General features: G+C 41.8%; 2 protein-coding genes across 2 annotated transcripts; one reads left to right on the top strand and one right to left on the bottom strand.

The window, feature by feature from the left end:
- Positions 1-127: 127 nt before the first annotated feature.
- CHMP5 (charged multivesicular body protein 5) lies at positions 128-15,579 on the bottom strand. Its single transcript, XM_045562980.1, has 8 exons — positions 15,325-15,579; positions 14,370-14,474; positions 12,912-12,958; positions 9,638-9,731; positions 9,438-9,509; positions 5,575-5,683; positions 2,936-3,048; positions 128-838 (listed from the first exon to the last, which is right to left on the bottom strand). The coding sequence occupies exons 1-8, from the start codon at positions 15,391-15,393 to the stop codon at positions 788-790; spliced, it is 660 nt and encodes a 219-aa protein (XP_045418936.1). The 5' UTR covers positions 15,394-15,579; the 3' UTR covers positions 128-787.
- Positions 15,480-27,596, top strand: BAG1 (BAG cochaperone 1). The gene is made up of 8 exons (XM_045562119.1): positions 15,480-15,544; positions 15,698-16,248; positions 17,997-18,125; positions 19,462-19,544; positions 21,464-21,577; positions 23,373-23,480; positions 24,341-24,403; positions 25,302-27,596. Exons 1-8 carry the CDS (start codon positions 15,480-15,482, stop codon positions 25,389-25,391), a joined length of 1,203 nt encoding a protein of 400 aa, XP_045418075.1. The 3' UTR covers positions 25,392-27,596.
- The last annotated feature ends 270 nt before the right edge of the window (positions 27,597-27,866 follow it).

Raw genomic sequence — 27,866 nt, forward strand, 5'->3', positions numbered from 1 at the left:
AGTGTTTAGTAGATGGTAGACCCAGGGCCCAAGCCCAGATTGTTCCTTGCTCTTTTCTCTAGGCTACTGGTTAATTTGGTTTCTGTAGTAGAAGTCTTAAGCTGGAGTGATTATTATTAAAATGATATCCTTTTGAAAAATATTTATTGAGCATAAATAAATGTCCTATACATTAAATATCAAGAAATATTCATTATTGATTACAAGTCAGGCTGTAATACTGAGGGAACCATAGAATCAAAATATCTACTCACGATACAGCAGTGATACTTCCATTCCAATATTGGGCACAGTAATGATTTCCTCACAAGACACAACAAAACTCATCAGAAAAAGGCTATCACTTTAACTGACCTATAATACCACAATAGAAAATGGTTTTGAATCAGAATATGAACAGCCTCAATAATTTCATTTTCCTGTTATGAATTTATCAGGTCATTTTGATACTGTAGCATTACACTGTCATAGATTTTAAAGAGTCCCATTTCCTTGGTTTTATTTCAAGTGATTATTAATGAATGAAAATAAAGTCATACAAAGCCCAAGATACTTTTAAGTAGTTAGTCTTTTGTAAGAGAAAAAGGAATCAAAGTTTAGTACAAAGAAAGCATCTCCCAAGTGATGAGTCTTCTAATGAGGGAAAAAAAAAAGAGCAATGTAATTAACCTTTTCTTCAAAGAAAAGAAAGAAACCTAAATCTGTTATGGCAAATTTGGAAAGATAAAATATTTCCCAGTCCCATCATGTATGTTTGTTTTATATGATGTACTTGAATGATGCAAGTCTATGAAGCAGGGATCTGTGGCAATCCAAATTCATCCACCAGAACTCCATCCTGTAAAAAGGAAGCAATGTTTAATGCCACTATTTTTCACTTGATAAAAAATGACTACAAACATTTCATAGTTAAAACTCATTTCCAAATATTTAATCAATTGAAACTAAAATCCCATTCATAATATGAGAATGAACTTTTTCACGAAAGGTGAAGGAGGAGATGATGAATCAGAAAAAGAACTAGAAAGGATCAAAAAGGCTGTGGTCCTTTGGAAGGTAGGGGAAGAGTGAAAGAGGGAGAAAGAGAAATGTAGGAGTAAACCTGGAAAGGGGAAACTGGGAGTGTCAAGGAAGAAAGGCTGAGGAGTTAGGCCTTTCCTCCAGATTCTCACATTCACACTGATCCCTAATGTAGACCAATGCCTTTTTTTTGCCTCCCAAAACTTTGAACGAACAGGGCCCTTGGAGAGGCAGTCAATTCCATATCATGCTTTACCACAAAATCATAGGCAGTAATACCACTATCAATCAAAAAACCTTATCTCCACAGCACATTTAACTCAGGAATCTGTGACTTTCTAAAAATGGAAATAACATAGATGCTTCAGGGACTTGTTACCAGGGAATTGAAAAGATGGGCTATGGTAGTGCTAATAGAAATTATTTCAGATGTGCTAAGAAAAAGCAACTTATGCACCTGGAACCGTGAAGTGGCCAGAGAGGTGGGGATGGAATGTGGTGGGCAGTAAGGAAAGGTAAGACTACCCCAGGCTCAAGGGAGAAGGGAGGGGTACAATAGAAGAAGATGCACATTCACAGACCTCAGCTATAAGGGACCTGAGAAATTACCTGATTCCTGCCCTTTGCTCTCTACATTTTACAGGTGGGAAAAACTGATGAGGTTCAGAAAGAAGACATGAATTTCTACTTTGCTCAAAGTCACATAGTAAATAAAGGCAGGGCTGGAACTGGCTTCCACTCAAATATTCTGTTTACTATATTGTACACACTCAATGTGTATGCTGGAAGAAAAGGCAAACTATCAATGTCCAGTGGCAATAGAAAAAAATGACACATTATACCAGGAACTAAGATGGAATGACTGAGATTTTATAAGCAGTAAAATAATCTACAATAATGACAACCATGTAAATTTGGACAAGGCTTTAAGTTTGCAAAGTCTTTTACATATGAGATCTAATTTGCTTGACATAACAATTAGCTGAGATACTTGTAATTATGTGCATTTTACATATGCAAGGAACAGAAAAGCTGAAAACAGCTAAAGGTTTGTCATAGCACCAAGCGTCCTGATTCTTTTTTTGTTTTGCTGTGTTTTATTACCATCTTTACCATTTTTAAGTGTACAGTTCAGTGGTATAAATACATTTATATCCTTTCCCCTAACTTCGTCTCCTCCTCCACCCCCTTCCTGGCCTCTGGTAACTACCAATCTACTCTGTATCATCATGACATCCACTTCTTAAGCTCCCACAAATGAGTGAGAACAGGCAATATTTGCCTTTCTGTGTCTGCCTTAACGACCTCCAGTTGCATCTATGTTGCTGCAAATGCCAGGATTTCACTCTTTATATGGCTGAATAATATTTCATTGTGTATATATACATTTCTGTTATCTGTTCATCCATTAATGGGCACTTAGCTTGAGTCCATATTTTGGCTGTCGTGTCCTGACTCTTTTACCTTGTCAAATTAGAATCTTTCTTCATTAAGTTTTATACTTAAATTAGTAATCCCTAGGTTAAAAAAATCCACCCAATGATTAGTGTGTCTGGAGAGTGAGACGTTCTTTTACACTGCTGCCTAGCAAGTCTCATGCATGTGTTGCTGATGCTTTCCCAGGAAATGTCTAAAACCTGTCAATGGTACCCAGTGCTAGCTCACAACAGGGTGATTGTGTATATTATACAAGTTGTTATTGTATAAAAACATTCCTGAGCCTCAGTGATGCTATTTAATGTGGCCAGTTAATCATCCAATGCAGGAAAACTGGGCCTTCAAGGGTTCCCAAAATAATGACCAGGACTGTCTTTCCTTGTTCTAACTTAAGGCTACCTTTTAGTTTCCCAGACTGATGGTCAAGCATAAAACCTTTACCATTTTGCATAGATATATAAACATAAAAAACTTTCACCTTGTTTTTTGTGTCAGTGGGAACACCTTCTGGAATTGCAGGTGCAGATGCTGCTTCATCCAAGTAGGAACTATCTTCATCAGCCAGAAGCTCATCACCCAATGCATCCAACTCTGAGATTGAAATGTTAACATTTCAAAAAAATGTAAGCAAGAAACTTGGCAGCTAATGTTAAGAAAGTTAGCCAAATTATTGGTAACAAAAATTTAAATACAAAAGGAAAGGGATTATTAATTTCTATTTTCAAAGTAAAAGATGACTACTATAAGAAATTTTCAAGGAGGGCTAGGTATGCTGGCTCATGCCTATAATCCCAGTGTTTTGGGAGGCTGAGGTTGGAGGATCACTTGAGGCCAGGAGTTCAAGACCAGCCTAGGTGACATAGTGAGACACCCCTCAGGGTACCCCCCATCTCTACAGAATAATTTAAAAATTAGTTGGGCATGGTGTCACATGCCTGTAGTCTTAGCTACTTGGAAGGCTGAGGGAGGAGGATTGCTTGAGCCCAGGAGTTCCAGCCTGGGTGACAGAGCAAGACCCTGTCTCTAAAAAAAATTTAAAAATAAAAAATAAAAAAGAAGAAATGTTCAAGGAAACGTTATAAAATCCATGAAATACAAAAAGCAAAAATAAAAGTAAAATGAAACAACCATTTCCTCACAGGTTATAAGACCCCAGGTATTCCTAAGAAGGCTTTAGGGTTATCAGTTGGCCAGTTCAAACTAGAAAATTCTCACAGTAATAAATGTAAAAAATTCTCTCTTATTTATTGATGGACTTTAAAGAAGGCAGTGAAAGAGGGCACGCGAGTGTTGTACATTGTGTGACTATTATGTGCAATCAGACTCTAAAAATAAGTCTATGGTAAAGTGAGTTGGAAGTAGCCAAGAGGAATGACGACAGTGGGTAGAGACTCATCAGAGGAAACTCAAGATGGGAAATAAAATAATAAAGAAATGAATGGACGGCCGGGCGCGGTGGCTCACACCTGTAATCCTAGCACTCTGGGAGGCCGAGGTGGGTGGATCGCTCAAGGTCAGGAGTTCGAGACTAGCCTGAGCAAGAGCGAGACCCCGTCTCTACTAAAAAAATAGAAAAGAAATTATCTGGCCAACTAAAATATATATAGAAAAAATTAGCCGGGCATGGTGGCGCATGCCTGTAGTCCCAGCTACTCGGGAGGCTGAGGCAGTAGGATCCCTTAAGCCCAGGAGTTTGAGGTTGCTGTGAGCTAGGCTGATGCCATGGCACTCACTCTAGCCCGGGCAACAAAGCGAGACCCTGTCTCAAAAAAAAAAAAAAAAAAAAGAAATGAATGGAAAAAAAAATAAAAGGTTCTAGGCAAAAACAGACCATGGAGAGAAAGCAGCAGCAGTAATATCAACAGAGGAATCATGTGCTAGAAATCCAGTATGGGGTGGTTCTGCCATCTACCCAGTTACTCATGCTAGAAACTGACAGCCATCCTTGACACTTCCCACTTCCTCCACATCCAATCATTAAGTGCTATCCTTTCAACCTCCCAAGATTTCTTCAATCTATCTACTTCTCTCTGTTTCTGCTACCACCACCCTAGTCTCAGCTGCTGCCATCTCTTACATGACTACAGCAATAGCTTCTAGACTCCTCTCCCTGAGGCCACTCACCAACCCTTCCCATTTTTTCATGCTAACCCTTACTCATCCTTCAGGTCCCATACCTGTCCCCCACTACTAACTAGGTTAGATCCCCCTACTATGTGCTCCCATTGTACCCTATACTTCTTCCCTATAGTTTGCGCTCTAGTAATTAATTTCTTAAAGCAAGCAATTTATATTTCTCCCACTGCTAGGGGAGAAGCTTCATGAATGCAGGGATCATATTTGTTTTCTTCAGTGTTGAATCCCCAGCACCCAGTACAGTACCTGGCATATAGTAGATGCACACTAAGTATTTGCTAACTACTGTTTTTAATTTGCTTTGCTGTTCTGTGGGAGAGGACTCCAAGTAGGAAAATAGGCAGAACAAAATCAAAAGGAAAATAGCAGGGAAAGGCCGTGTTGACAACATTTACAGATACAAGCACCAGGTCAGCCTTTGCCTGGACCTTCCTTCAGAGTTTATCCATCCTATTGTTGTTGGTGGAGTATGCAATTCGATGTAGCTCCCTCACAAGCTCTCTGCCCAGAGACTGCACCCTAAACTAATTTTCAGAGAATCCAGATAGGAATTTTTTTTTTTTTTTTTGAGACAGAGTCTCACTTTGTTGCCCGGGCTAGAGTGAGTGCGGTGGCGTCAGCCTAGCTCACAGCAACCTCAAACTCCTGGGCTTAAGCGATCCAACTGCCTCAGCCTCCCGAGTAGGTGGGACGACAGGCATGCGCCACCATGCCCGGCTAATTTTTTGTATATATATTTTTAGTTGCCCAGATAATTTCTTTCTATTTTTAGTAGAGATGGGGTCTCGCTCAGGCTGGTCTCGAACTCCTGACCTCGAGTGATCCACCCGCCTTGGCCTCCCAGAGGGCTAGGATTACAGGCATGAGCCACCGCGCCCGGCCCCCACATAGGAATTTTTACTAGCATTTGGGAAAAGGTCCCAGGCAGTTGTTCCTTTCAGACTGTAAAACTAAATATACGTTGCTTTTCTCATAACTTACCTGCTTCCAGGTCATCTTCATCTAATTCTGGGGTGCCATAACTGCGACTCAGTGCTTCTTGGATTTCATTTGCATCTTCCATCATATCCTCTAGCTGGTCTTGTAAATCCTACAGAAATATATATGACAAGGTTTTCATTGATTTTTTACCAGCCTCCTATAACTATCCCCTTCCTCTACATTCTCCTTTGAATCTTAGAAATGAGCAAGTTTAAAAAAGATAATGTATACAAAATGCCAAGCAGATAAGCAGTTCTCAACAACTGCTAGTTCACTTCCCTTAACTAGTCCTTGGCTACCGATTGCTTTTAGTCAGCAACTGAGCAGAGACTTCTCTAAAGGACAAGTTCAAGTAAATCCTAAATGCCCCTTCTAATTAAAAGTATGAGAAAGAGTGCTTAAAGAATTATTTAAAAATCAGAAACCCAAAGATTCCCCCTAACAATAACTATGAATATGGGTCACTGACCCACATAATCTCCCTCCTATTTTTGGTGAGAAAATGTTAACTTAAAAACAAAAAAGGGTAGAATTGGTGATCTTGCCTTTGATTTTCAGGTGGCTCACAGAAATCAAAAGTCCTACTGTGAGAATACATGCCCATAGCTCTCTACCATTACAGAAAGTTTTACTTCAAATATTAAATCAAGCAACACCTAAACTTATAACATTTTCCTAGTTAACAGAGAAAAGGAGGTAATTCAGACAAGCAAATTACTCTTCTCAAGTCTGCCAACACTGTGTAGGGAAAGGCGGCAATAGCAGATACAACTGGGTGGGACAAAAAGTTGTACTGGGCCCGCCCTGAAAGGGAATCATAACAGGCTTGATATCTGAGAGTAGGCTGGTAAAAAAAAAATGGACTGAGGGCATAAATCATCTGTGAATGATTTACCAGTGCTTAACTGGGAGACGACTACAAGGCAAGAAAAAAATATGAAACCAATCTGAGAAGTAGTGTAGCGTAACAAGGGCTGCTGGTGTAATGGTTAGGAGTGCAGACTCTGAAGTCAATTCAAGCTTTGCCATGCCTCAATAAGAAGTAATGTCTCTAAGCCTTAATTTCTTCATTGGTAAAACAGGATTATTAATAGCCATATCTCATAGGGCTACTGTAAGGATTTATTATAATAATATATGTAAAACACAAAGCATCTAATACTATACATATTCTGCTATGTTAAAGATATACAAAACAACAATATGCTCTTTATATACTAATATGGCACACAGGGGAACAGAACTAGTGTCAATAAAGCAGAAGGTCTAAATCAGCACCACTTTTCCTTCAGAATTTCTAAAGCAATGCAAGGCATTTTAAAATTTCTTCCTGGCCCCCAAATTAGAATAGGTTTGCTTTTCCATATAATAGTGAAAAGGGTAGGAAGTAAAATAGAGGAAAAAATTTTTTTAAAAGAAAAAGTTTTGCTTTTCTGCATTTGTAAGTGCCAAACTACCACACTGTACACATGTAACACTCTGCTATACAGAGAGCAATAATTATTAATAAAAGAGAGAGAAGATAATATAGAGTAAGCAGATCATGTCAAGCTTATACTGTATATATCAAGACAAGCCTCCTAAAATCATCTATGAATGGTATTCCTAGCAATAGACTCTAGAATAGACACAGAAAAAAAACTTCACACACAAAGAATTAGTTGGTTCAGTATTGTATAAACAAACAAAAGCAAGATAAACAAATACAAGCACTATGTTAAAAAGAATGCTGATACACTGATGGGCAGAAACTGAAAAGTAAAAAGGATAAAAACAGAACTACACACACACCCCCACATACAAAGGCAAAATAAAAAATGAGAGCTATAAAACAATGAAAATGTTTACAAGTATTTTAGGAAAATAAATCTAACCAAAATTCAAAATATATAGCACAACCAAAAGACACATATACACCACAAGAGTTAAAGAGGCTCTCCAATGGTCACACTGGCAATCCATTGGAGGACAGGAAAAGAATAATCAGGCACGGAGACAAACAACCACAGGCAAAAGATGGAGAGACACACAAAACTCACAAAGACCAGCTTCTCTTTTGTTCATATTAAAAAGCTCTAATTAAAACACAAGGTACCCTAAAAACAGAAAATAAAGTTGCATTTTGTTTTATTACCAAATAAAATGAATTACACAAAAAAGACAAACATACACAGAACATTTGCCTCAGTGAATCTCCTGGAAGATATCATGAAGCTTAACTCCATATAAGCAGACACTTGTAGAGGATTACAGGTGGCCAAGGACAGTCTAAGGAGAGGCGCTTGAAAAAAGTAAGAGGGCAGGAATAACTTCACTCTTACTAAATATCAGCACTGCCAGAGAATACCATTGCAGAGGCACTAAAATGCTTGGTATAAAGTAATTGCTCACCCAACAAAAACTGCTTGAATTGGACAGTACTGCTTTATCTCCTTTAATACCCTCTCATTCATCAACCACCAAATACTTTCAGAGCACCAACTACGGCCAGGCATTGTTCTGGACATTGGGGATACCACAGTTTACAGAATCAAGTCCTTGCCCTCCAGGAAACAGACATTCTAGTCAGGGGGTTAAAAGCACCATTATATATGCAGAAAGGAAGGCTCTTTCCTCTGATCAGTCACCACTCACTCCATCTGTTATCTCTGCTTGCCACCTGAGCTGTTCACCTGATAGTTGAGAGCACCCAAGCTCTTAGGGCTCACCTCCCTGGCCAAAACCCAATCCCAAGAAGAAATGCTAATTTTAAGGAGCTAATGACATTATTAAAAATCTAAAGAGAATTACTAGAAAAGGCAACCAACTCTATACCAGGAATTGTGTTAAGCACATCACATACATATCCTCATTTAATACTTGTGACTATCCCAGGAGACAGGCAGCAACATCACTATTTTACAACTAAGGAAACAAACTAAAACTCATTAAGTGAGTTACAAGTAACTACTGGATGCATTGTGTGTTAGATACACTAGCTCATTTATTCCATCCTCATAATACAGATGCTCCTTTACTTATAATGGAGTTACATCCCAATAAACCCATCATAAACTGAAAATACCGTAAGTAGAAAATGCATTTAATATACCTAACCTACCTGACATCATAGCTTAGCCTAGCCTACCTAAAACATGCTCAGAACACCTACATTACAAACCCTATTTTATAATAAAGTGTTGGGTATCTCATGCAATTTATTTATTTATTTATTTTATTATTTCAGCATATTGTGAGAGGTACAAAAGTTTAGGTTACGTATATTGCCCTTGCCCCCCCTTCCCCACCCCCCAGTCAGAGCTTCAAACGTGTCCATCCCCTAGACAGTGCGCACCGCACTCATTATGTATGTATGCACCAATCCCCTCCCCCCACATCTGCCCGACACCTGATTAATGTTATTCCTGAATGTGCTCTTAGGTGATGATCAGTGAAACCAATCTGATGGTGAGTACATGTGGTGCTTATTTTTCCATTTTTGAGATATTTCCCTTAGTAGAATGGGCTCCAGCTCCATCCTATTTATTGAATACTATACTGAAAGTGAAAAACAGAATGGTTGTATAGGTACTCAAAGTATGATTTCTACTAAATGCATATTGCTTTCACATCATCGTAAAGTTGAAAAATCCTAAGTTGAACCATCATAAGTTGGAGACCATCTGTACCTGTTTGTGGTATTAGGATCCTTGCAACAACAATAAGGACACTGAGACCTTTGATACCCTCCCAAAGTTATTCTACTAGTACATGGCAGGCCCGAGATTCAATCCCTCTTCTGTGCTCTTCCCATCACACACACATTCATTTGGATTCTTTCAAAAACTAGCACATGTTCTTGTAGAAACTAGCATATATCTCACCTCAATCTGATCAATTTTCACTTGCTTGTACGCCTTTTTCATTTCTTTTACTCCCAGTTTCATAGCATCAACCTAAAAAAAGGTAAAAGAAAACAGAATACCTTAAGAAGTCATGTTGGTTAAGCTGTGTTTTAAAAACCATGGGAAAAGAGCATAAGAGTAAAAAAATAAAATGATAGGAATAGGTGCTTTGGGAGTACCGTGGTCTTGGTGTCCTTCAATGACTGGATCGTGTAATTGGCTTGTTCCATGTTGAAAGATTGCTGGGCGAGATTGTCCCGCTGCTGCTCATACCTTTTTAGAGTCAATTGAGAATGGTAAATGTGAGCCACATAGAAACCTTCAGGAAGAAATGCTAGTTTTAAAGAAGTAATAACATTATTAAAAATGTATCCCTCATGAAATAAAAGAATTTTCTTTAAAAAAAACCTTAAAAATTAAAGTAATAATATACAGAAAAATTCGCAAAAGCAATTTAATCACTCTAACACGAATATCATTTGATGTGTCCCTCCTTTTTTCTTTGCATGTACAGTCACAGGTTGCATAATGACAGGGGTATGTTCTGAGAAATGCATTGTTAGGCAATTTTGTCATTGTGTGAACATCACAGAGTGTACTTTACAAACCTAGATGGTATAGCCTACTCCACACATAGGCTGTATGGTACATAATCAGTTAATCCTAGGCTACAAATATGTACAGTATATTACTGTAATGAATACTGTAGGTAATTGTAACACAATGGCAAGTTTTTGTGTATCTAAACATAGAAATGGTACGGTAAAAATATGGTATTATAATCTTATGGAACCATCATTGTATATGCCATCTGCCATTGACTCAAATGTCATTATGCTGCACATGACTATATTTTAGTCATAACATTATTTTCCACTTAATATTATAGCATTTGCTTTTTTTCTATGTTACTACATATCTTAATATATGTCTTTATAATTATTTACTATGATAAATTCCCAGAAGTGGAATTCTTGGGGCAAAGGGTAAGACTATTACTAAGGCTCTTCACATGTATAACTAAATGTTTTTCCAGTAGACTTAACCCCTTGAGGACGAGGACAGGTATTATGTTTTATTAATCTTGTACCCATAATTAGGTAATCCATCTGACCTAATATAGTGTCTGCTGTTCAAAATATGTTTTTTAATCATTTATTTAGTTATTTTTAAGGTGCCTACTTGAATTTTTAAAGTTGATTTTTCTTTTTTTATTATTCTTATTTCAGCATATTGTGGGGGTACAAAAGTTTAGGTTACGTATATTGCCCTTGCCCCCCCACCCCAAAATATGTTTTTTAAAATAAAGTTTTAATCAAATTATAAAACTACTTCAAAGACTTATGTCACTATGGTCTTTATATATACAATACTTGGAATACTTAAATATCTATCCAACCAGAAATAAAATGGTCAATTCATGGCATAGGCAAATGGTAGATTATTATGATTCCATTAAAAAGTATAAAGTTTCCAAAGAATATTTTGTTTTGTTTTTGAGACAGAGTCTTGTTCTATCACACAGGCTGGAGTCCAATGGCATCATCATAGCTCATTATAACCTCAAACTCCTGGGCTCAAGTAATCCTCATGCCTCAGCCTCCCAAGTAGCTGGGACTATAGGTGCATGCACCCATGCTCAGACAATTTTTTAATTTTTTCGTAGAGATGGGATCTCACTATGTTGCTTGGGCTGGTCTTGAACTCCTGGCCTCAAGCAATCCTCCCGCCTTAGCCTCCCAAAGTGCTAGGATTACAGATGTGGGCCACCATGCCTGGCCCCAAAGAATATTTTAAAGAACAAGGAAATGCTCATAATATAACATTAAGTAGAAAAGGATAACCTATACACACATTATAACTTCTGTTTCTTCTGAAAAATTATATGTACACATGCCATATATGCACAAGCAGAGAAAAGAAATGAAAGAAATAAACATTCAAAAAGGTGGTTATTTCTAGTACTGGGAATCTAGGTAAATTTTCTTTTCTTCTGCTCATGTTTATGTATTTTCTAAGTTTCTACAATGAACCTATGTTCTTTTCATAACAATAAGTTATTTAAAAATTGCAATGCTACCATTTAAGAAGGTAATCATTTTACTACACTTTCACGAGTCTAGGCATTATAACTTCTTTTTCCAATTTGATCTAATCTAGAAGGAGGAACATGGTATCTGACATCTTATAAAAAGTCATTTTAAATTAGGAAGAGAGGCAGGAATGGTGGTTCATGCCTGTAATCCCAGTACTTTGGGAGGTGGAAGGATCACTTGAGGCTGAGAGTTGAAGACAAGCCTGGGCAACATAGTGAGACCCCATCTCTACAAAAAAATTAAAAAATTAGCTGGGGCTGGGTGCAGTGGCTCACGCCTGTAATTCTAGCACTCTGGGTGGCTGAGGTGTGAGGATCACTTAAGGTCAGGAGTTTGGGACTAGCCTAGGCCAGAGGGAGACCCCTGTCTCTACAAAAAATAGAAAAATTAGCTGGGTATGGTGGCATGTGCCTATAGTCCCAGTTACTCAGGAGGGGAGGCTGACGCAGGAGGATCAAAGGAGCTATGATGATGCCACTGTACTCTAGCCAGGGCAACAGAGCAAGACTGTGTCTCAAAAAAAAAAAAAAAAAAAATTAGCTGGGCGTGGTGGCACACACCTATAGTCCTAGCTAGCAGGAAGCTGAAACAGGAGGATTGAACCCAGGAGTGTTACAGTGAGCTATGACTGTATCACTGCACTCCACCCTGTGTGATAGAGTGAGACTTTGTCTCTTAGGAAAAAAAAAAGGAAGAGAGATATCAACAATCTTTCTTGTTCTCCATTAGCTGATTATGCCTGACCTCTACAACCCTGCAGAGGATCTCATCAGCAGAACAATCCACACAGGTAAGCACCAAAGACGCTATTTGGCTTCTGCTCAAAATTGGGGCATAGTCACCGAAAAAAAATTAAGGACCCTTAAATTTATTCTGGTGAGAGTGAACAAATATTCAGAATTCCTAACTTTACAAGCAAACAAAAACAAAAAAGCACACCCTAACTAACTAAATAATGGTCGAACCAAACCCTACAGACCTGGCCAGTCTAGAAGAGCAGTCATTAGCCTCATATAGCTACTTAAATTATTAAAATTAAATGAAATTTAAACTTCAGTTCCTTAGTCACACTAAACATATTTCAAGTGCTCAATTAGTCATGTGTGGCTACTGCCTATTGTACTGGACATATAGATATAAAACATCATCATGGCAAAAAGTTCTATTTAGATTACAACAGATGTTGCTGAACATGTGTGTGGGGGGAACCTAGCTAACTATATTTAATTGTATGTCAATGAAAATTTGTAATTAAATCAAGAATGGTTAGAAAGTGGTATAAAACTTGAAGGAATGAAAGACCATTTCCCTTTTGGTTAAACCTGCTAGAGGGAAAGAGCTTATGTGTAAAACTTACATCCGCTTTTGCTTTAAAACCCGCAAGGCTTTCTGCTTGACCATATTCTGGGAAGAAAAACAGATTTAATAAAGTGTAAAACATGCATATGGTAAAAGAAATCTCTCATATTCTCAAATACACATACCTACTACTTACTCTCCTCTTCAAAGTAGTAAACATAGTGGTTCCTGGATTCTGTGCTTTCCGTCCCCAGCACAGATATCTCTATGGTCCAGTCTTTCAGCCCTAGCTCCTATCTCTCTGCATCCACATCTCAGTGTCCTGAACTACTTTCCCCTTCCCCAATGCATATTAGCTCCATCCCCAGTCCCAACAGTGCTGATTTTGTATATCCAGTTGCCTTAGGGAGGTTCCTGACTTGGATACTCTATCAATCCAAATTTAATGCACCCAAACTCAACCTTATCTTACCTTGGAAATAACTAACAATGGCCCCACCAATCTTTCACTTCTCTAGGTTGAAAACCTTTACATCAACCTTACGGTTCCTCTCTCTAGTCTCTTCATGCACAGTCATCCTGTTAACTGAATTTCAGAACTCACTTTCAAACTGAGTTCTTTTCTTGTCACTCGCTCATGACCATTACCATGTTTAGGCTTCATTCCACACCATCAACTAAGATGGCAGGGAAAAGCCTTCCCTTTCTATAATGTTCCATATGTCATTTTACTTGCCTCCTCCAATGAGGAAGGAAAAGCAGATATTACTTTATAGATGATAATAACTAACATTTACTGAGTGCTACTATGTACCTGATCTCATTTAATTCTCATACTGTAAAGTAGGTATTATCCCCATTTTACAGATGAGAAAATTGAGGTCAAGTGATGCCCTGTCTCACATGATTAATAAGTTGTGGACCTGGAAGAAACAAGACAGTTCTATATCCACAGTCCATATGCTTAAACACAGTACTCTATGTTCCTACCTAACAGAAGCAGAAAATAATTTAGGTGACTTTATCAAGGTCACAACTAATAGGCAGTGATAGTGTTAGTATTCAAACACTGGGCAGATGCCTATTTCAGTAGTTTCTCTCAGCAGGCCTAGGCTAGTCTCTCCTTAACCAGTGTGTGATACTGACCTAAACTGACCAGCCTGGCAACTCACTGATCCTGAGCACAGCGAGCCCACCTCTCCAGATTGCCACCTTCTCAGTAGAATATGCTAATTTCCACGTACATGCTTCCGGACAAGTCGTCAGCATCTTTTCTCCACCAAACCAAACCCCTGCCTCCCTGATATATCTGGCAGCAAACTCAACTCCCTCCTCCCCCTGAAGGATACACCCTCACTATATTTTCTCCTTACCAAACTGTGAGCATCTCTTCTGTATCTTTCACCAGCCTCTACCACCAGGCTCTATTTCTACAGGTGCTCAAATAAGGCTGTCACTTGCTCCAAATCAGTGTTCAATATTTAATAAAAAAAAATTAGGTTGTCACAGCACTTACCTTTGCAGGACCCTCTCTCATCTTCTTGATCTGATCCTTATACTTCACTAGCTCAGCATCCAATCGAGAAATCTTCTTGTCAATGGATTCTGCCCTGCTGTCCACCTTAGGGGAAAATATTAAATGCAGTGGTAGTTACTGCAATACACTTACACCAGAAGGAGCAGGAAGAGAGGAGCGAGTATGGAGGAAGAAAAGAAAAAAATAAAGAAACATGGTGAAGGGTGGAAAACAGTTGAGATTCCCAGTTAGAAATACTGGGGGGCTTTTATAAACTATACTTCAACCCCCAGATTCTGATATGCCAGGCCCCTCAAGTGTATTGGAACAGAAAAACGTTTGAGAATCACTGGGCTGAGTTAGAATGTCTCTGGAATCAGAGACTAACCAGACTGAGAGCTCGACCAGGAGGCATGTTAAATGGGCCAGTGCCCAGTGGGCACTGGCTAAGACTGTAGCTCTAATGCCATTCCCTAGATTGGGGCGGTGGCTTAATCTGAGGGGCCAGGGTTCTGAATTTTGTGTTACTGAGATCCAGGATTGAGGTTCAGGTATGTTGATCTAGGATACCAAGCTGAGAGTCCTGATGTGGGCGAAGGAGGAGGAAGGAAGAGGGTAAGGGGTTAGGTTGGACGAGGTGGGAAGGGTGTATGGGCCTAGGGCTAGTTGGTGTGAGGGGATCAAAGCGAGAGAGAGTGGACAGGCAATGGGCATCAGAATAGGTTGGGTGCAGGTAGGGCGTGGTAGTGATGAGGTTATGGGGTCCCTTGTTTGTGGCGTCAGTAATGGCTTGGGTAACAGGGATGAAGGGACAAAGGTGGGATGGAGTGGGACGAAGTGTGATGGGCCCGGGACCAGGAATGCTGTGGAGCGGTGGAAGAAAAGGGTCGGGGGTGGGCGGGGTCGAGGGTGTCAGAGGCATCCATGGTCAAGTTATGCATGGTCAAGTGCCCACCGTGCCAATGCAGTCAGTCAGGCTGGGCGGCGGAGCCTTGGGTTTCGCTTTCCCGAAGAATCGGTTCATCTTGGGCGGCCGCGAAGAAACCCAAACACTGGAGCAAAACCAGAAACGGAAGTAGAGTCACTTCGGCCTCAACTTCCGGCCCTCCTATGCGCAGGCGCAATGTGCCTACTGGTGTTTCCCCGATCCTTTTCAGCACTGCCTTCCGGGGAAAGTGCGCTGGAGGATTGGGGAGACCGGGAGGGAAACTGCAGGGGGCGGGGCCCCGGTGGACAGGGTGGGCGGGGACCCAGGCGAGCGAGGCGGGGCCTTAGCGGAATGGGGCGGGGCAAGCGTGGGGCGGGGCAAGCGTGGGGCCGGCTCCGAGAGGCGTGGCTGGGAGGGCGGGGCATGGTCGGGGAGACGCCGGGCGGGGTTGCAAGACTCCGCGCTCAGCTACCATCGCTGGGTGGTCAACAAGCGCGGGCCTGGCGGAGCGTGGCGGCGCGCGGAGACCGCGAGGCGACCGGGAGCGGCTGGGCCCCCGGCGGCGCGCCTCTCGGCTAGGCCGGGAGCCGCGCCAGTCGGAGCCCCCGGCCGACCGCGGCCCGCCTGCCTCTCAGCGTCCATCCGTCCGTATTGCAGCCAGCGGGCATGACCGACCCACCAGGGGCGCCGCCGCCGGCGCTCTCAGGCCGCGGGTGAAGAAGAAAGTCCAGCCCCGCTCGGCCCGCAGCGAGGAGGTGGTCCGGAGCGAGGAGGTGGTCCGGAGCGAGGAGGTGGCCCAGAGCGAGGAGGTGGCCCGGAGTGAGGAGGTGGCCCAGAGCGAGGAGGTGGTCCGGAGCGAGGAGGTGACCCAGAGCAAGGAGATGACTCGGAGCGAGGAGGTGACCGGGGAGGAAATGGCGGCAGCCGGGCTCACCGTGACAATCACCCACAGTGAGTGCCAGGGGGCCGGGTGGGCTCTCTCCTGGGTCCGAAGATCCGGCAGGGTCTGTGGGTTTGCCCACGTGTCCTCCGGAAGCGTGTGTCCTTGTTTGTCCTGGCTTCCGGAGGTGTGGGTTCTTGGCTGTGTCCGTGGAGCCAGCCTTGTCCCGGGCTTGTGTCAGCACACCTTTCCCTGTGGCCAGTGTATTTTGTCCCTGGACATTTGTTTGATCCTGGGTGTTCGAGCGTGTCTGTGCTTCACGTCCTGAGCCTAGTTGTTTGTGTTTGTGTGCCCTCACAGTTATTGTGGGTCTTTTTGTCAGGCTTGTATTTGACCATGTTGGGATGAGTCTGAACTTCGTACTTGGAAGGGTGTTCCTTACTCATTGAGTGCTTTCTTGGTGTCGAATGCCTTATGTCCGCTGTTTGAGTGGCCTGTGGGTCCAAGAATTACACTCTGGGGACCCTTTGGGTCTGCCTGTTGTTGGAGTTGACGCAGAAACAAACATCAGTACACTGGAGTGCTGAGTCTATGAGGTTTTCTCAGAACCAAGTAGAGAAACCAGAAGGGCCTTGGAATCTGGAGATCAGGATTCTAGATCCTGCAGTTTTGAGTGGCCTTGGGATGAATGTCTTCTTTTTGGACATCTGGTATCTTATCTGTGGAGTTGGTAACCCCTGCCCCCACTGACCTCCTGGGGCTGTTGGGGGAGCTCAAAGCTTGGTGTAATGCACTGGGCACAGGCTACCTCCTTACTGTCCACATCCCTGGAAAAGAATTGGCATCTCTGCTTCAAAAAAAATTCTCTGCTGACTGTATTCATTTGTCTATTTACTGAGCACCAACTATGGGTGTACTCTAAGTGTGCCCAGATGGGGAGAGTTGGAGGAAAACAGTCCCTTGCCTTATAGCAAGGGAGACAAGACCAGTACAATACAGGCTGCAGAGCAGTCAGGCCACAGGAGGCAGATGACTTGTGATGAAAAGCATGGGCTTTAGGCCGGGCGCGGTGGCTCACGCCTGTAATCCTAGCACTCTGGGAGGCTGAGGCGGGTGGATTGCTCGAGGTCAGGAGTTCGAGACCAGCCTCAGCAAGAGCGAGACCCCGTCTCTACTAAAAATAGAAACAAATTATCTGGCCAACTAAAATATATATATAGAAACAATTAGCCGGGCATGGTGGCGCATGCCTGTAGTCCCAGCTACTCGGGAGGCTGAGGCAGTAGGATCGCTTAAGCCCAGGAGTTTGAGGTTGCTGTGAGCAAGGCTGACGCCACGGCACTCACTCTAGCCCAGGCAACACAGCGAGACTCTGTCTCAAAAAAAAAAAAAAAGCATGGGCTTTGGAATCAGCTAGATCTGAGCTCAAGTTCTGACTCTACCAGTTGGGTCTTAATAGGCAGGACTTAACTGGACTTAACAGTTTGCTCATCTGTGAAATAGGGAATAATAGGTACCTACTTCATGAGGTTGTTCTCAGGATTGAATAAGATAATGCATGAAATGAACCTAGTATAGCCATGACAAGTGCTTAAAATGTTAGGTGATATCATTCATATTAATTATTATAATAGAGGAAACAAATCCTTGAGCAGGTTACCAGAGGAAACCAGGGCAGATGGGGGTGGGCTCTTTGGAGTAGGTGGCATATAAGTTGGGCCTTAAAGGCTGGTACTGGTAAATAAGTTTAATGAAGAGTCAGCCTATACTGGTTTACGTGAAGGAGTCATTTTTATCAAACGCTTTTCTTTCTCTCTAGGCAATGAGAAGCACGACCTTCATGTTACCCCCCAGCAGGGCAGCAATGAACCAGTTGTCCAAGACCTGGCCCAGGTTGTTGAAGAGGCCACAGGGGTTCCACTGCCTTTTCAGAAACTCATATTTAGAGGTACGCATTTCTCTTCCAGCTTTGAGCCTTATGGCTAAAGGAAAGATTTGAAACTGCTTAGCCTTTCCTAATGGTAACTCTTTCAGTTTTCAAACTGGGACAATTTTTACTTATTTGATTATTCATTCATTTCTTCAACAAGTAATATATGTAACTGTGCTGTGTGCTGGACACTTTCAAACATCTAGACAAGTATCAGATTTGAAGTCACATGATGATGGGAGAAATCTTACCATTTTTGATGAAGTATATGGGCAATCTTCCTTGGCTAGGTTAGATCTTCTCCCCATTATATGTTCACGTGGTACCCTCACTACTTCTGCATACCTTGTATTGAAACCATTTAATACTATTAAATAATTTCTTAGTTACTTAACATCTGATTTATCTATTAGAACAACAAACTATGAGAGCAGAGACACTGCTGTATTTTCAGTGCTTGGCACTGTGTTGACTCAAAGGTTTTTTTTTAGAGAGACATTTATTTAATTTTTGGTTTGGTTTTTTTTTTTTTTAATAGAGATGGGTTCTCACTAGGTGACCCATGCTGGTTTTGAATTCCTGGCCTCAAGCAGTCCTCCCACCTCAGTCTCCAAAAGTGCTGGGATTACAGGCATGAGCCACCATGCCCGGCCCCAAAGGTTTTGAACAAACTTACCTGGGCCCTGGATGTGGCGGGCCCAGCAGATGATGCTGATTTCTGTCAGGACTCATCTCTGTCCTCTGTCTTCACATTCCCATGGGAACTTGTTATTCTGGTATCTGATGGGGGCAGATTTATCCCATTGGGTGTCAGCCATTATAAAGAATTTAGTAATAGGAAGCATTTTTATTTATATTTCATAGTGTCACTTCTTTTGTAAAATATTTCATTTCTTAATTATATAGACAGTAGAAATTCATGTTTCAAAATAGAGGAAAGCACAAAGAAGAAAATGTTCCCCTGGGTGAAACCCCTCATAATAACACTAGGTGATGAGCATTCATTGTGGCATTGAAGTTTCCTGAAAAAGTAAGCTTTAATGCCTACAAAGTCTTCTATTGTATGGATATATAATCAGTCCCCTCTTTCTAAATACTTGGCTTTTTCCAGTTTCTCACAATGATGAATAAGGTTGCACTGAATATTATTATATAATAGTTACTGTGCAGTTATTTATTTAGGATAAATATCTAGAAGTGAAATTACTGGGTTTAGACACCCTTTAAAAAGGTTATACCAATTTATCTTTTACTTATTAGCGAACACATTTGTCTATTACCTGTACCCTTGCTGAAATCTATTTTCAGTGTTATATATTTGTTACAACTTGGCGTGCCTTTCTTCTCTTTTCAGGAAAATCTCTGAAGGAAATGGAGACACCATTGTCAGCACTTGGAATACAAAATGGTTGCCGGGTCATGTTAATTGGGAAAAAGGTAAATTGCTTTTTCCACCAGAAATCCTCAGAATCAAATGACTAGTCTTTTATACATGTTTCTGTTTAGAAGGCCAAATTGGGGTCCCATATTCTGCTTTGGTGAAACACCTCTCTAAACAAATATAGTCTTTATTTGTTTGGTGGGATTAACCAGTTTTATTGTTCTTATCTCTTGTTCCTATTGGTTAGGACTTTTCCCTCCGGGAATTAGGAGTGGTTGTGCTGCTTCAGTAACATGGCTTTTGACTTGGTGGTGGAATCTCATTCTAGTTAAAATTGTGCCTGGGACAGGCCTTATCCATTTGGGGTGGAATTTGCAAGATAGCTTTTTGTTAAAATAAACTTGTAGATTTTTTTTTTTTTTTTTTGAGACAGAGTCTCACTTTGTTGCCTGGGCTAGAGTGAGTGCCATGGCATCAGCCTAGCTCACAGCAACCTCAAACTCCTAGGCTTAAGCGATCCTACTGCCTCAGCCTCCTGGGTAGCTGGGACTACAGGCATGCGCCACCATGCCCGGCTAATTTTTTTCTATGTATATTTTTAGTTGGCCAGATAATTTCTTTCTATTTTTAGTAGAGATGAGGTCTCGCTCTTGCTGGTCTCGAACTCCTGACCTCGAGCGATCCACCCGCCTCAGCCTCCCAGAGTGCTAGGATTACAGGTGTGAGCCACCGCGCCTGGCCTAAACTTGTAGATATTAAAAATAAATTCTCTGTTTGGTTTCAGGAGCCTCTCTTCCTTTAACCACACTTTTAACTAAAATCTTCCACAAGGGGAAAATGCTCTTTGACTGAAAGGACAGGTTCAGACTAAAGAGCCAAGCAGGGGAGAGAACGAGTCAGTGGGTGACAGGTGAAGGCAGTAGCCCCTTGGGTGATGAGAGAGGGGTGTGGCCAGCCTTGAATTGTGACATAGTGGAATTGTTGAGCATATGAAGTTCCCATACTTATAGTGAAGTAGCTGAGTAGAGAGAACAGAGATTAGCAAAGTGGAGGCAAAGAAACCTAATTTGGAACTTGGAACTGCCAGGAGACTGGAACTAAGGATTTGACCACAAAGAGGAATGAACAATTTGGGATGGTATAACAAAGCAGGAAGCTGCTGTACCTGGCTACCAATTGTTTAGGTGAGAGAAGGGAAAATATTCTGAATTTTTTCCTTAAGGGTTAGAGAGAAATGTGATGTGCAACAGGCAGGACTCAAGGGTTGAGTTTGAAGAAGCTATGAGACCTCTAGTAAGAGCTGACCTGGAGTGTGTGGAGCCAAGTCTGAACTTAAATCTGCTCCACCTTTTTTGGGCTGTGTGACCTTAGGTTACTCTACTACATTAAGTCTCCATTTCGTTATCTGTAAAACAGTGCCTCCTTCATAGGGTTCTGAAAAGACTTAAAAATATAATACAGGTAATGTGCTTAGGATAGTGTCTGGCATGTTGGGAATGTTCAGTAAAAGTATTTGTCATTGTCATCATTATCATCATGTTAAATAGGAGAGCTCAGTTGGAAGCTGACATTTATTAATAGGAATTCCATTTAAAGGAATAGAATTCTGCCTGTCTTGCCATTCTGGATTCCTCACAGGTGTTCACTGCAGGTTTACCCTGCAGGCTTCAGTCTCGCTGTTGATCAGTCCAGGGCTGAGGCTGAATCTAGCACTTGAATTGGCTCCATTCTCTCAACCCAAGCTGTCAGGGCCCTCACCAGAATGTTTACCTGATACATTCTCTGTAGTCTGGAGTCTTTGTATATAGAAAACCTTAATGTATAACTCTTTGACTTGCTTTCCAAGAAGCAGCATAGTTAATTTAAGACCATTCTTTTTAGGTGAGTGATTTAGCCCAATTTTGGTCAGCTTTTTTCCTGACGAGGCTACTGTTCTTGGTGATTATTGACTTTATTTTATTCTTAACCATTTTAGAACAGTCCAGAGGAAGAGGTTGAACTAAAGAAATTGAAAGATTTGGAGAAGTCTGTGGAGAAGATAGCTGACCAACTAGAAGAGTTGCATAAAGAGTTTGCTGGAATCCAGCAGGTAACTCTCTTCACGGACTTTGACTTTCTGCCTTCTGTAAGAACCCCGTGGATATAATGTGTGGTTACAAGGGCATGCTTTGCAGTCAGACTCCCTGGATTCAGATCCTGCCTCTACCCTTTCTCTTACTGTGGGCAAGTTTGTTTCTCAAGTTTCTTATCTGTAAAAAGAGAATAATGGTGATATTTCCTTCTTAGGGTTGCTGTGAGGATTAAATAATATAGGTTGAGCCTAACACATACTAAGTGCTTTTTAACTATTATTGGCGTTGTTGTTGTCAGATCCCAGCCAGCATCCATTTATGCTCACAGGAGAGCACCTCCCATGCTAGGATCATGTATTGTCTGAAATAGAACAGGGAGCTTCCCCCAGTGCAGGCTGTTGTAGTGTGTTTGCAAGGCAAAGAATATTTTGTTGATTCATAGAAGGTCCAGGTTTAACATGATTTTGGTGGGGAGGGGGGGTGGTGTGTATGGGTGGTTATCCTATTAAATTCCTTCTATTAGAGATGGAATATAGAAACCCAGTAAGGATTAGGAATAGCCTAAGACCACATATTTCTTTTCTCCCCCTCACTTAATAATATTAATGGGTATTATTTGTGTTTTAATTATAAAATTAATATGTGCTGATTGTATAAACGTTCTGAATATATATGTAGGCACTCATGTGGAAAATAAAAATTACCTATAAGGCTCTGACTCAGAGATAACCACTACTATAGCCTGAAATATAGTTTTCATCTTAAAAGAAAAAAATTTGACATATTGTTAGCACATTTTGTAAATCATTCTTTTGTTGGATAAAAAAAATTGGAACATTTTCCTATGTCATTGAAAATGATCATACTTTTCAAAGCTTTCATAATATTTCATCATATATGAATGTATCACAGTTTACCTAATCAATTCTCTACTGTTCATCACTTAGTATTATTTTTACCATTATGTGTAATGTTTCTTTGAACATACTTGGACATAAATCTGTTTTGACCACATCTGATTTTTTCTGATAGAATAAATTCTTTCAGTTGGAATTTCTGGGTAATGTTTAAAACTTTTGCTACATGTAGTTGTATCTGTATCTGTAGCTCTTGGCTTTGATAATTGTTATAGTGTGTTTGGCAAGGCAAAGAATATTTTGTTGATTCATAGAAGGTCCATGTTTGATAAACATCCTCAGAGATCCCTGCTGTCTAGCTCTTGTCACTAGCTAACTCGTCATCAGGCTAAGCAATGTGAGTAAACCATAAGACAGTTTAATAAAAATAATATAAGTGCTGCTGCCATTTGTTAGCACATGTCTATGCCACAAGTTATATTAAGCATCTGCATATATTCTTCTTCATCTTCACTGTAACCTTCTGGGGTGTGGTATCATGATCTTCATTTTAGAAGTGAAGATACTGAGACTTGGATAGCCTAAGTAACTTGCTCAAGATGAGAAGCTAGTAAGTGGCAGTCAGGATTCAAGCTCAGGCGTTTAAGACTATAAAGCCTGTGCTCTCAATGTCTGCCTCTTGTGACAGGGGGCTCCACTGGAAGTAAGCCTCAGGGCTCATTTACAGCCCCAGTGGGCCATGTGAGATAGAGTGGCCTGTAGCCTGGTCAAATTCTTGGACTGACCTAGGCTAGCCTTTCTGTTTTTTCCAAGAGATGAAGTTGTAAGTCTAAGATGTGGCCTGGCTTATCAGGGCTATGGTGGACTCAGGGTGTGGTTACTTCACCAGTGCTGTGGCTTGGAGTTTTCCATCAGTCTCACGGAACCCTTGCAATAATGCATTATTCCCTCACAGGGTTTTCTGGCCAAGGATTTGCAAGCTGAAGCTCTCTGCAAACTTGATAGGAGAGTAAAAGCCACAATAGAGCAGTTTATGAAGATCTTGGAGGAGATTGACACACTAGTAAGTAAATATTCAGCTGAGAAGAACTAGTTTTCTTTGACTGTATTTGAGACAATTTCACTCTTTCAGTAATGCATTCCTATTGCCTGAGCAAACCCGTCACCTGAGGATACAAGCACTTACCGTGTGCTAGACATTGTGCTAGGTCCTGGGTGAATGCACAGAATGGTAAGACATTTCCTGATTTCTAGGCACTCACAACTCACCAGCATAGGACTTTTGTCATCTGTATTTATGTATGCTAATAGTATCTATAATCATGAAGCTGGAACCCAAGTAGTCCATGATCTCATGGTCAAAGAAACACAGGATTTCACTTTCCTTGATATTCCTGTGACTGATAATCCTACTGAGCTCATTACCTATACAGAATTCAGCGAGACCCAGATCTTATGACACTGTAGAGAATCACTGGCCCTAGGTTCTCTTTTACAGATGACAATAATAATATCTCTAGCCTGATGCTTTATTCTTGAGGGTGGACTGCTCTGTGCTTGTGATTCTATTGCCAGGGATGGGGGAGGTGTTATAAAGAAGAAGCAGAAGGCACTTTTCCTGGCACAGTGAGCTCATGGTCTGGCCAGGGCATGGTATCCATACCTAGGAAACAGTGATAGAACAAAGTCTGTGTAACAGATCAGTTTCTATGGCCCAGACACTGAGAACAAAGGGCACTTTTATAGGGACAAGAGCTATGGAAAGGGCCTGGTTGGATACAGACCTAAGGAAAGGACTCCTAAAAATGCATGTCTTATTCACACCAGTGACCTGTGACCTGCTGGTGTACTGTGAGTGTTTCTGATGTGTCCTTATGTCATTTTCACTGAGGATTGTTTATGTGTCAACATATTCTTTCATAGATCCTGCCAGAAAATTTCAAAGACAGCAGACTGAAAAGGAAAGGTTTGGTGAAAAAGGTTCAGGTAAGTTGTGTGATAGTGCATGACAAAGCATAATATGTTAATGTGTTGGTGTGTGTGTTTCTCTGTTCAGAGTAGGGTAGAAGTGTGGTGTGTGGTATGGGCTTTTCTTGGTTCTTGTTTATTTATTTTTTTGGAGACAGAGTCTCGCTCTGTTGCCCGGGCTGGAGTGCCGTGGCATTAGCCTAGCTCACAGCAACCTCAAACTCCTGTGCTCAAGCAATCCTCATGCCTCAGCCTCCTGAGTAGCTGGGACTACAGGCATGTACCACCATGCCCGGCTAACTTTTTCTATATATTTTTAGTTGTCCAGCTAATTTCTTTCTATTTTCAGTAGAGACGGGGTCTTGCTCTTGCTCAGGCTGGTCTCGAACTCCTGACCTCGAGCTGTCCTCCCACCTCAGCCTCCCAGAGTGCTAGGATTACAGGTGTGAGCCACCACTGCCGGCCTGGTTCTTGTTTATTTATCAACATGAACCCAGAACATCAGAGAAGAGCCTCCTTCATGTCCCTGTAGTTATATTTGAATTTAAACTATTCAGGGAGGAAACTCAGATAGGGCAGATAGGGCTGATACATTACACAATCCCAGAAGGCAATGTTCATGTGTACAGTATTCCCTACAATTGCACAGTGACTTTGAGGCAAGGCTTCCTTCCTGTCTTTACCACTTTTGGGGAGGTTATTGGCCTAAAGCATGGTCAGAAGCCCTGGTTCTGTGCTTCCCTCTTCCTTTCTTCCCCTTACTTTGGAGCCCAGGCCAGGTGTCCATCTTCGTCTGTGCATAGCCTGTTTTGAGTCTCACCCATGGGTTTCCCAGAATGGCTAAGCAAAGAGCCTTGTGTGGGCAGTAGTCGGCTAGCTCTGGATGGGCCCTCACTGCCCTATGTCTATCTTTTAGGCATTCCTGGCTGAGTGTGACACAGTGGAGCAGAACATCTGCCAGGAGACCGAGCGGCTACAGTCTGCAAACTTGGCCTTGGCCAAGTGAGGTGCAGCAGAGAAAGGCTATACTGCCCTAAAGAACAGTACCACCAGCTCTGCCCTCTCTGGAAGAGAAGTTTCCTGATTTCTCCAGGGCTGCCAGGGGACTCTTACACCAGTTCTCAATGAAAAAGTATTGTCTTTGTGATCTTAAGTAGAGCACCTGTCTGTTTTCTTGTTCTGTGTGTCACTATGCTGTCCAGCAGCCCATCTCTTCTGGAGGGGGTCTCCCCTGCCCAAGTTTTCCCAGCTCTTTTGACTTTTGGGTGCTTTCTTTGGGCTAGTTAGAGCTCCTGGTTTGTCCTGGGCTAGTTCTGGGTTTATAGTCCACCTTGGTCTTCAGATACATGAGGGCTTTTTTGTCTTTGTGATCCCATAGTCCCATAGATGTAAAACCAGAATCAGCAGGAGTTTGCATCTAGTCAGGAATGGTGGGAATGGCTTAGAACAAGTGTTTGGCACACAAGTAGTCTAGATATCCCTCATGGTGACCTAATTCCAGAACATCTGGCTGGGTTGTTTATAGATCTTATCCTCACCTCCCAGTGACCCTGCCTAGCCACAGGCCTGAGATATCAGGGGGCCATTCCTGGGATGAGGCTTGTGGTTGATGGATGGACTTCCTTGTCCCCAAGCAAATCTTTGGAAGGTTAGAACCCAGTGTTGAGTCTGCTTGAAACCAGACTGGAACCATGGCTTAGGAAGACAAAGAGGGGGAGCCAGAGTGAGTGAAGCAGGCAGGTGGTGAAGCCAACCATAAAGGTCTCAGGAGTGACATGTGCCTCCTTCAAAGGCGTTTCTGTTAGTCATGCCTTTCTGAGATCTATATTTCCTTCAAGGCTCTTCCTGTCCATTTTGTGGACTATTCCCTGTCATTGTTATTATATGCCCATCATCGAGCAGAAGAGGGTTTTGTTTTTGTTTTTGATTGATGAGGAAAAACCTTTTATGGCTCTAGTAGTAATTTATGTTTAAGAAAGTTAAGAGTGGCCCTGCATGCTAGAACTCTTCTTAAACTGGTCAGCTGCTGTCACCTCCTTCTTCAACACAGTGCTCAGGTGACAGATTCCTACCAGGCCACTCATTTGGCAGAGCAGGAGTCATTGAAGTGTCAGGAATTTAGGACTGGGTGGGTAAGACCTTAGACAAGGCGATGGTAGAGATGGACGCATGGACGAGGTTCAGGGCCTAGCCCACCCACCCTCAGCTTTAATCAGAGTGGTTCACTGTCGATCTGTTTTTATATAGTAGCTGGGTGGCCTTGGGCCACACAACACTTAATGACAAGTTACTGTGTCCTGGACACTGTTTTAAGTTCTTTATATATACACTCGTCATTTAATTCTCACGTAACCTAAGAGGTAAACAGTTATTATCCCCATTTAGAGATAAGGAAACTGAGAGAACTTAGGTAATTTTCTCAAGGTCGTAGAATAAATGGAAAAGCCAGGGCACAAAGCTGGGCAGCTTGATTTCAGAGCCAGTGCTTTTAATCTCTACTGTAGTGCGTTGCAACCAACGTGGGGTTGCACATGCCTGTGCTCTTCCTCTCTCTTCCTCTCTCCTCCTATGTTAGTGTCTCCATCACTTCTCTGGCCCTCTCCAGTTCGTTCTCCACAGAGCAGCCTGAGTGATCATAAAGTGCAAATCTTAATCATGGTAGTCCCTTTTTTAGAAACCTCCAATGGCTCCCCATTCTCTTAGAATAAAGGCCAAAGTCCTTACCCCATGCCTTCTGGTATCTTATTTCAAGCCTTTCTCTTATTTGCTCTCTGCTGTCCACCACTCTGGTCTTCTTTCAGGTCCTCAGATGCATAGTGCCCTCTCAAGCATGGTGCTCTCTCCTGCCCGGGGGTCTTTGCACATGCTGCTACCTCTGCTTGGACAGCTCCTCACCATCCTTCCTCCACCCCCACCACTTCTGTAGGTAGCTCCTAGTCATCCTTCAGAATTTAACTCAAATGTCTCTTCCATGGAGAAACCTCACCTACTGTCCAAAACCATATCAGCCCCCATATGGTATCCTCTCATGGCTTCCCATAACTTTCACAGCATTTATCATAGTCCATGATGGCTTATTTGTGGGATTATTTGATTAGTATTTGCCCTTAATACTAGACTGTAAGTTCCTTGGGTGAAGGAGCTTCTTTGTCTTGTTAACAGCACATTGTCTTGTATATAGTGGGATCTCAATAAATATTTGGAGAATGAATGACTATTGAAAGCACTCATCAATAGTGAAGTTTCCATAGGTGCACTTGACTGCTAAAGTGCTGTCAGCACTGCAGTTTGCAGTGTTATTAGCTACTGTCTTTTTTAAGGGTTGAGAAAAGAGGCCTTAAGGCATGGATTGCTGGGCAGATATGCAGGTTGGTGACTGGGGCCTGGGCACACAGGGCCCACTCACACAGATCTGCTCGTCCAACAGGTATCTCTGCCTGTGAATGGGGAAAGAACACCCTTGTCAGTTACCCACTTTCCT

The sequence above is a fragment of the Lemur catta genome, chromosome 10 (genome assembly GCF_020740605.2).
Source record: "Lemur catta isolate mLemCat1 chromosome 10, mLemCat1.pri, whole genome shotgun sequence".
Taxonomy (NCBI): Eukaryota; Metazoa; Chordata; class Mammalia; order Primates; family Lemuridae; genus Lemur; species Lemur catta.

What these genes read in the sequence shown, in the direction of transcription:
- CHMP5 (XM_045562980.1), bottom strand. Translation starts at nt 15,393, where the DNA reads ATGAACCGATTCTTCGGGAAAGCGAAACCCAAGGCTCCGCCGCCCAGC. An exon ending in TGACTGACTGCATTGGCACG is followed by an intron (nt 14,475 to 15,324) that starts GTGGGCACTTGA and finishes TTTTCCCCTAAG; the next exon opens with GTGGACAGCAGGGCAGAATC. An exon ending in TGAGAGAGGGTCCTGCAAAG is followed by an intron (nt 12,959 to 14,369) that starts GTAAGTGCTGTG and finishes TTTTCTTCCCAG; the next exon opens with AATATGGTCAAGCAGAAAGC.
- BAG1 (XM_045562119.1), top strand. Translation starts at nt 15,480, where the DNA reads ATGCGCAGGCGCAATGTGCCTACTGGTGTTTCCCCGATCCTTTTCAGC. An exon ending in CACCGTGACAATCACCCACA is followed by an intron (nt 16,249 to 17,996) that starts GTGAGTGCCAGG and finishes CTTTCTCTCTAG; the next exon opens with GCAATGAGAAGCACGACCTT. An exon ending in TCAGAAACTCATATTTAGAG is followed by an intron (nt 18,126 to 19,461) that starts GTACGCATTTCT and finishes TTCTCTTTTCAG; the next exon opens with GAAAATCTCTGAAGGAAATG.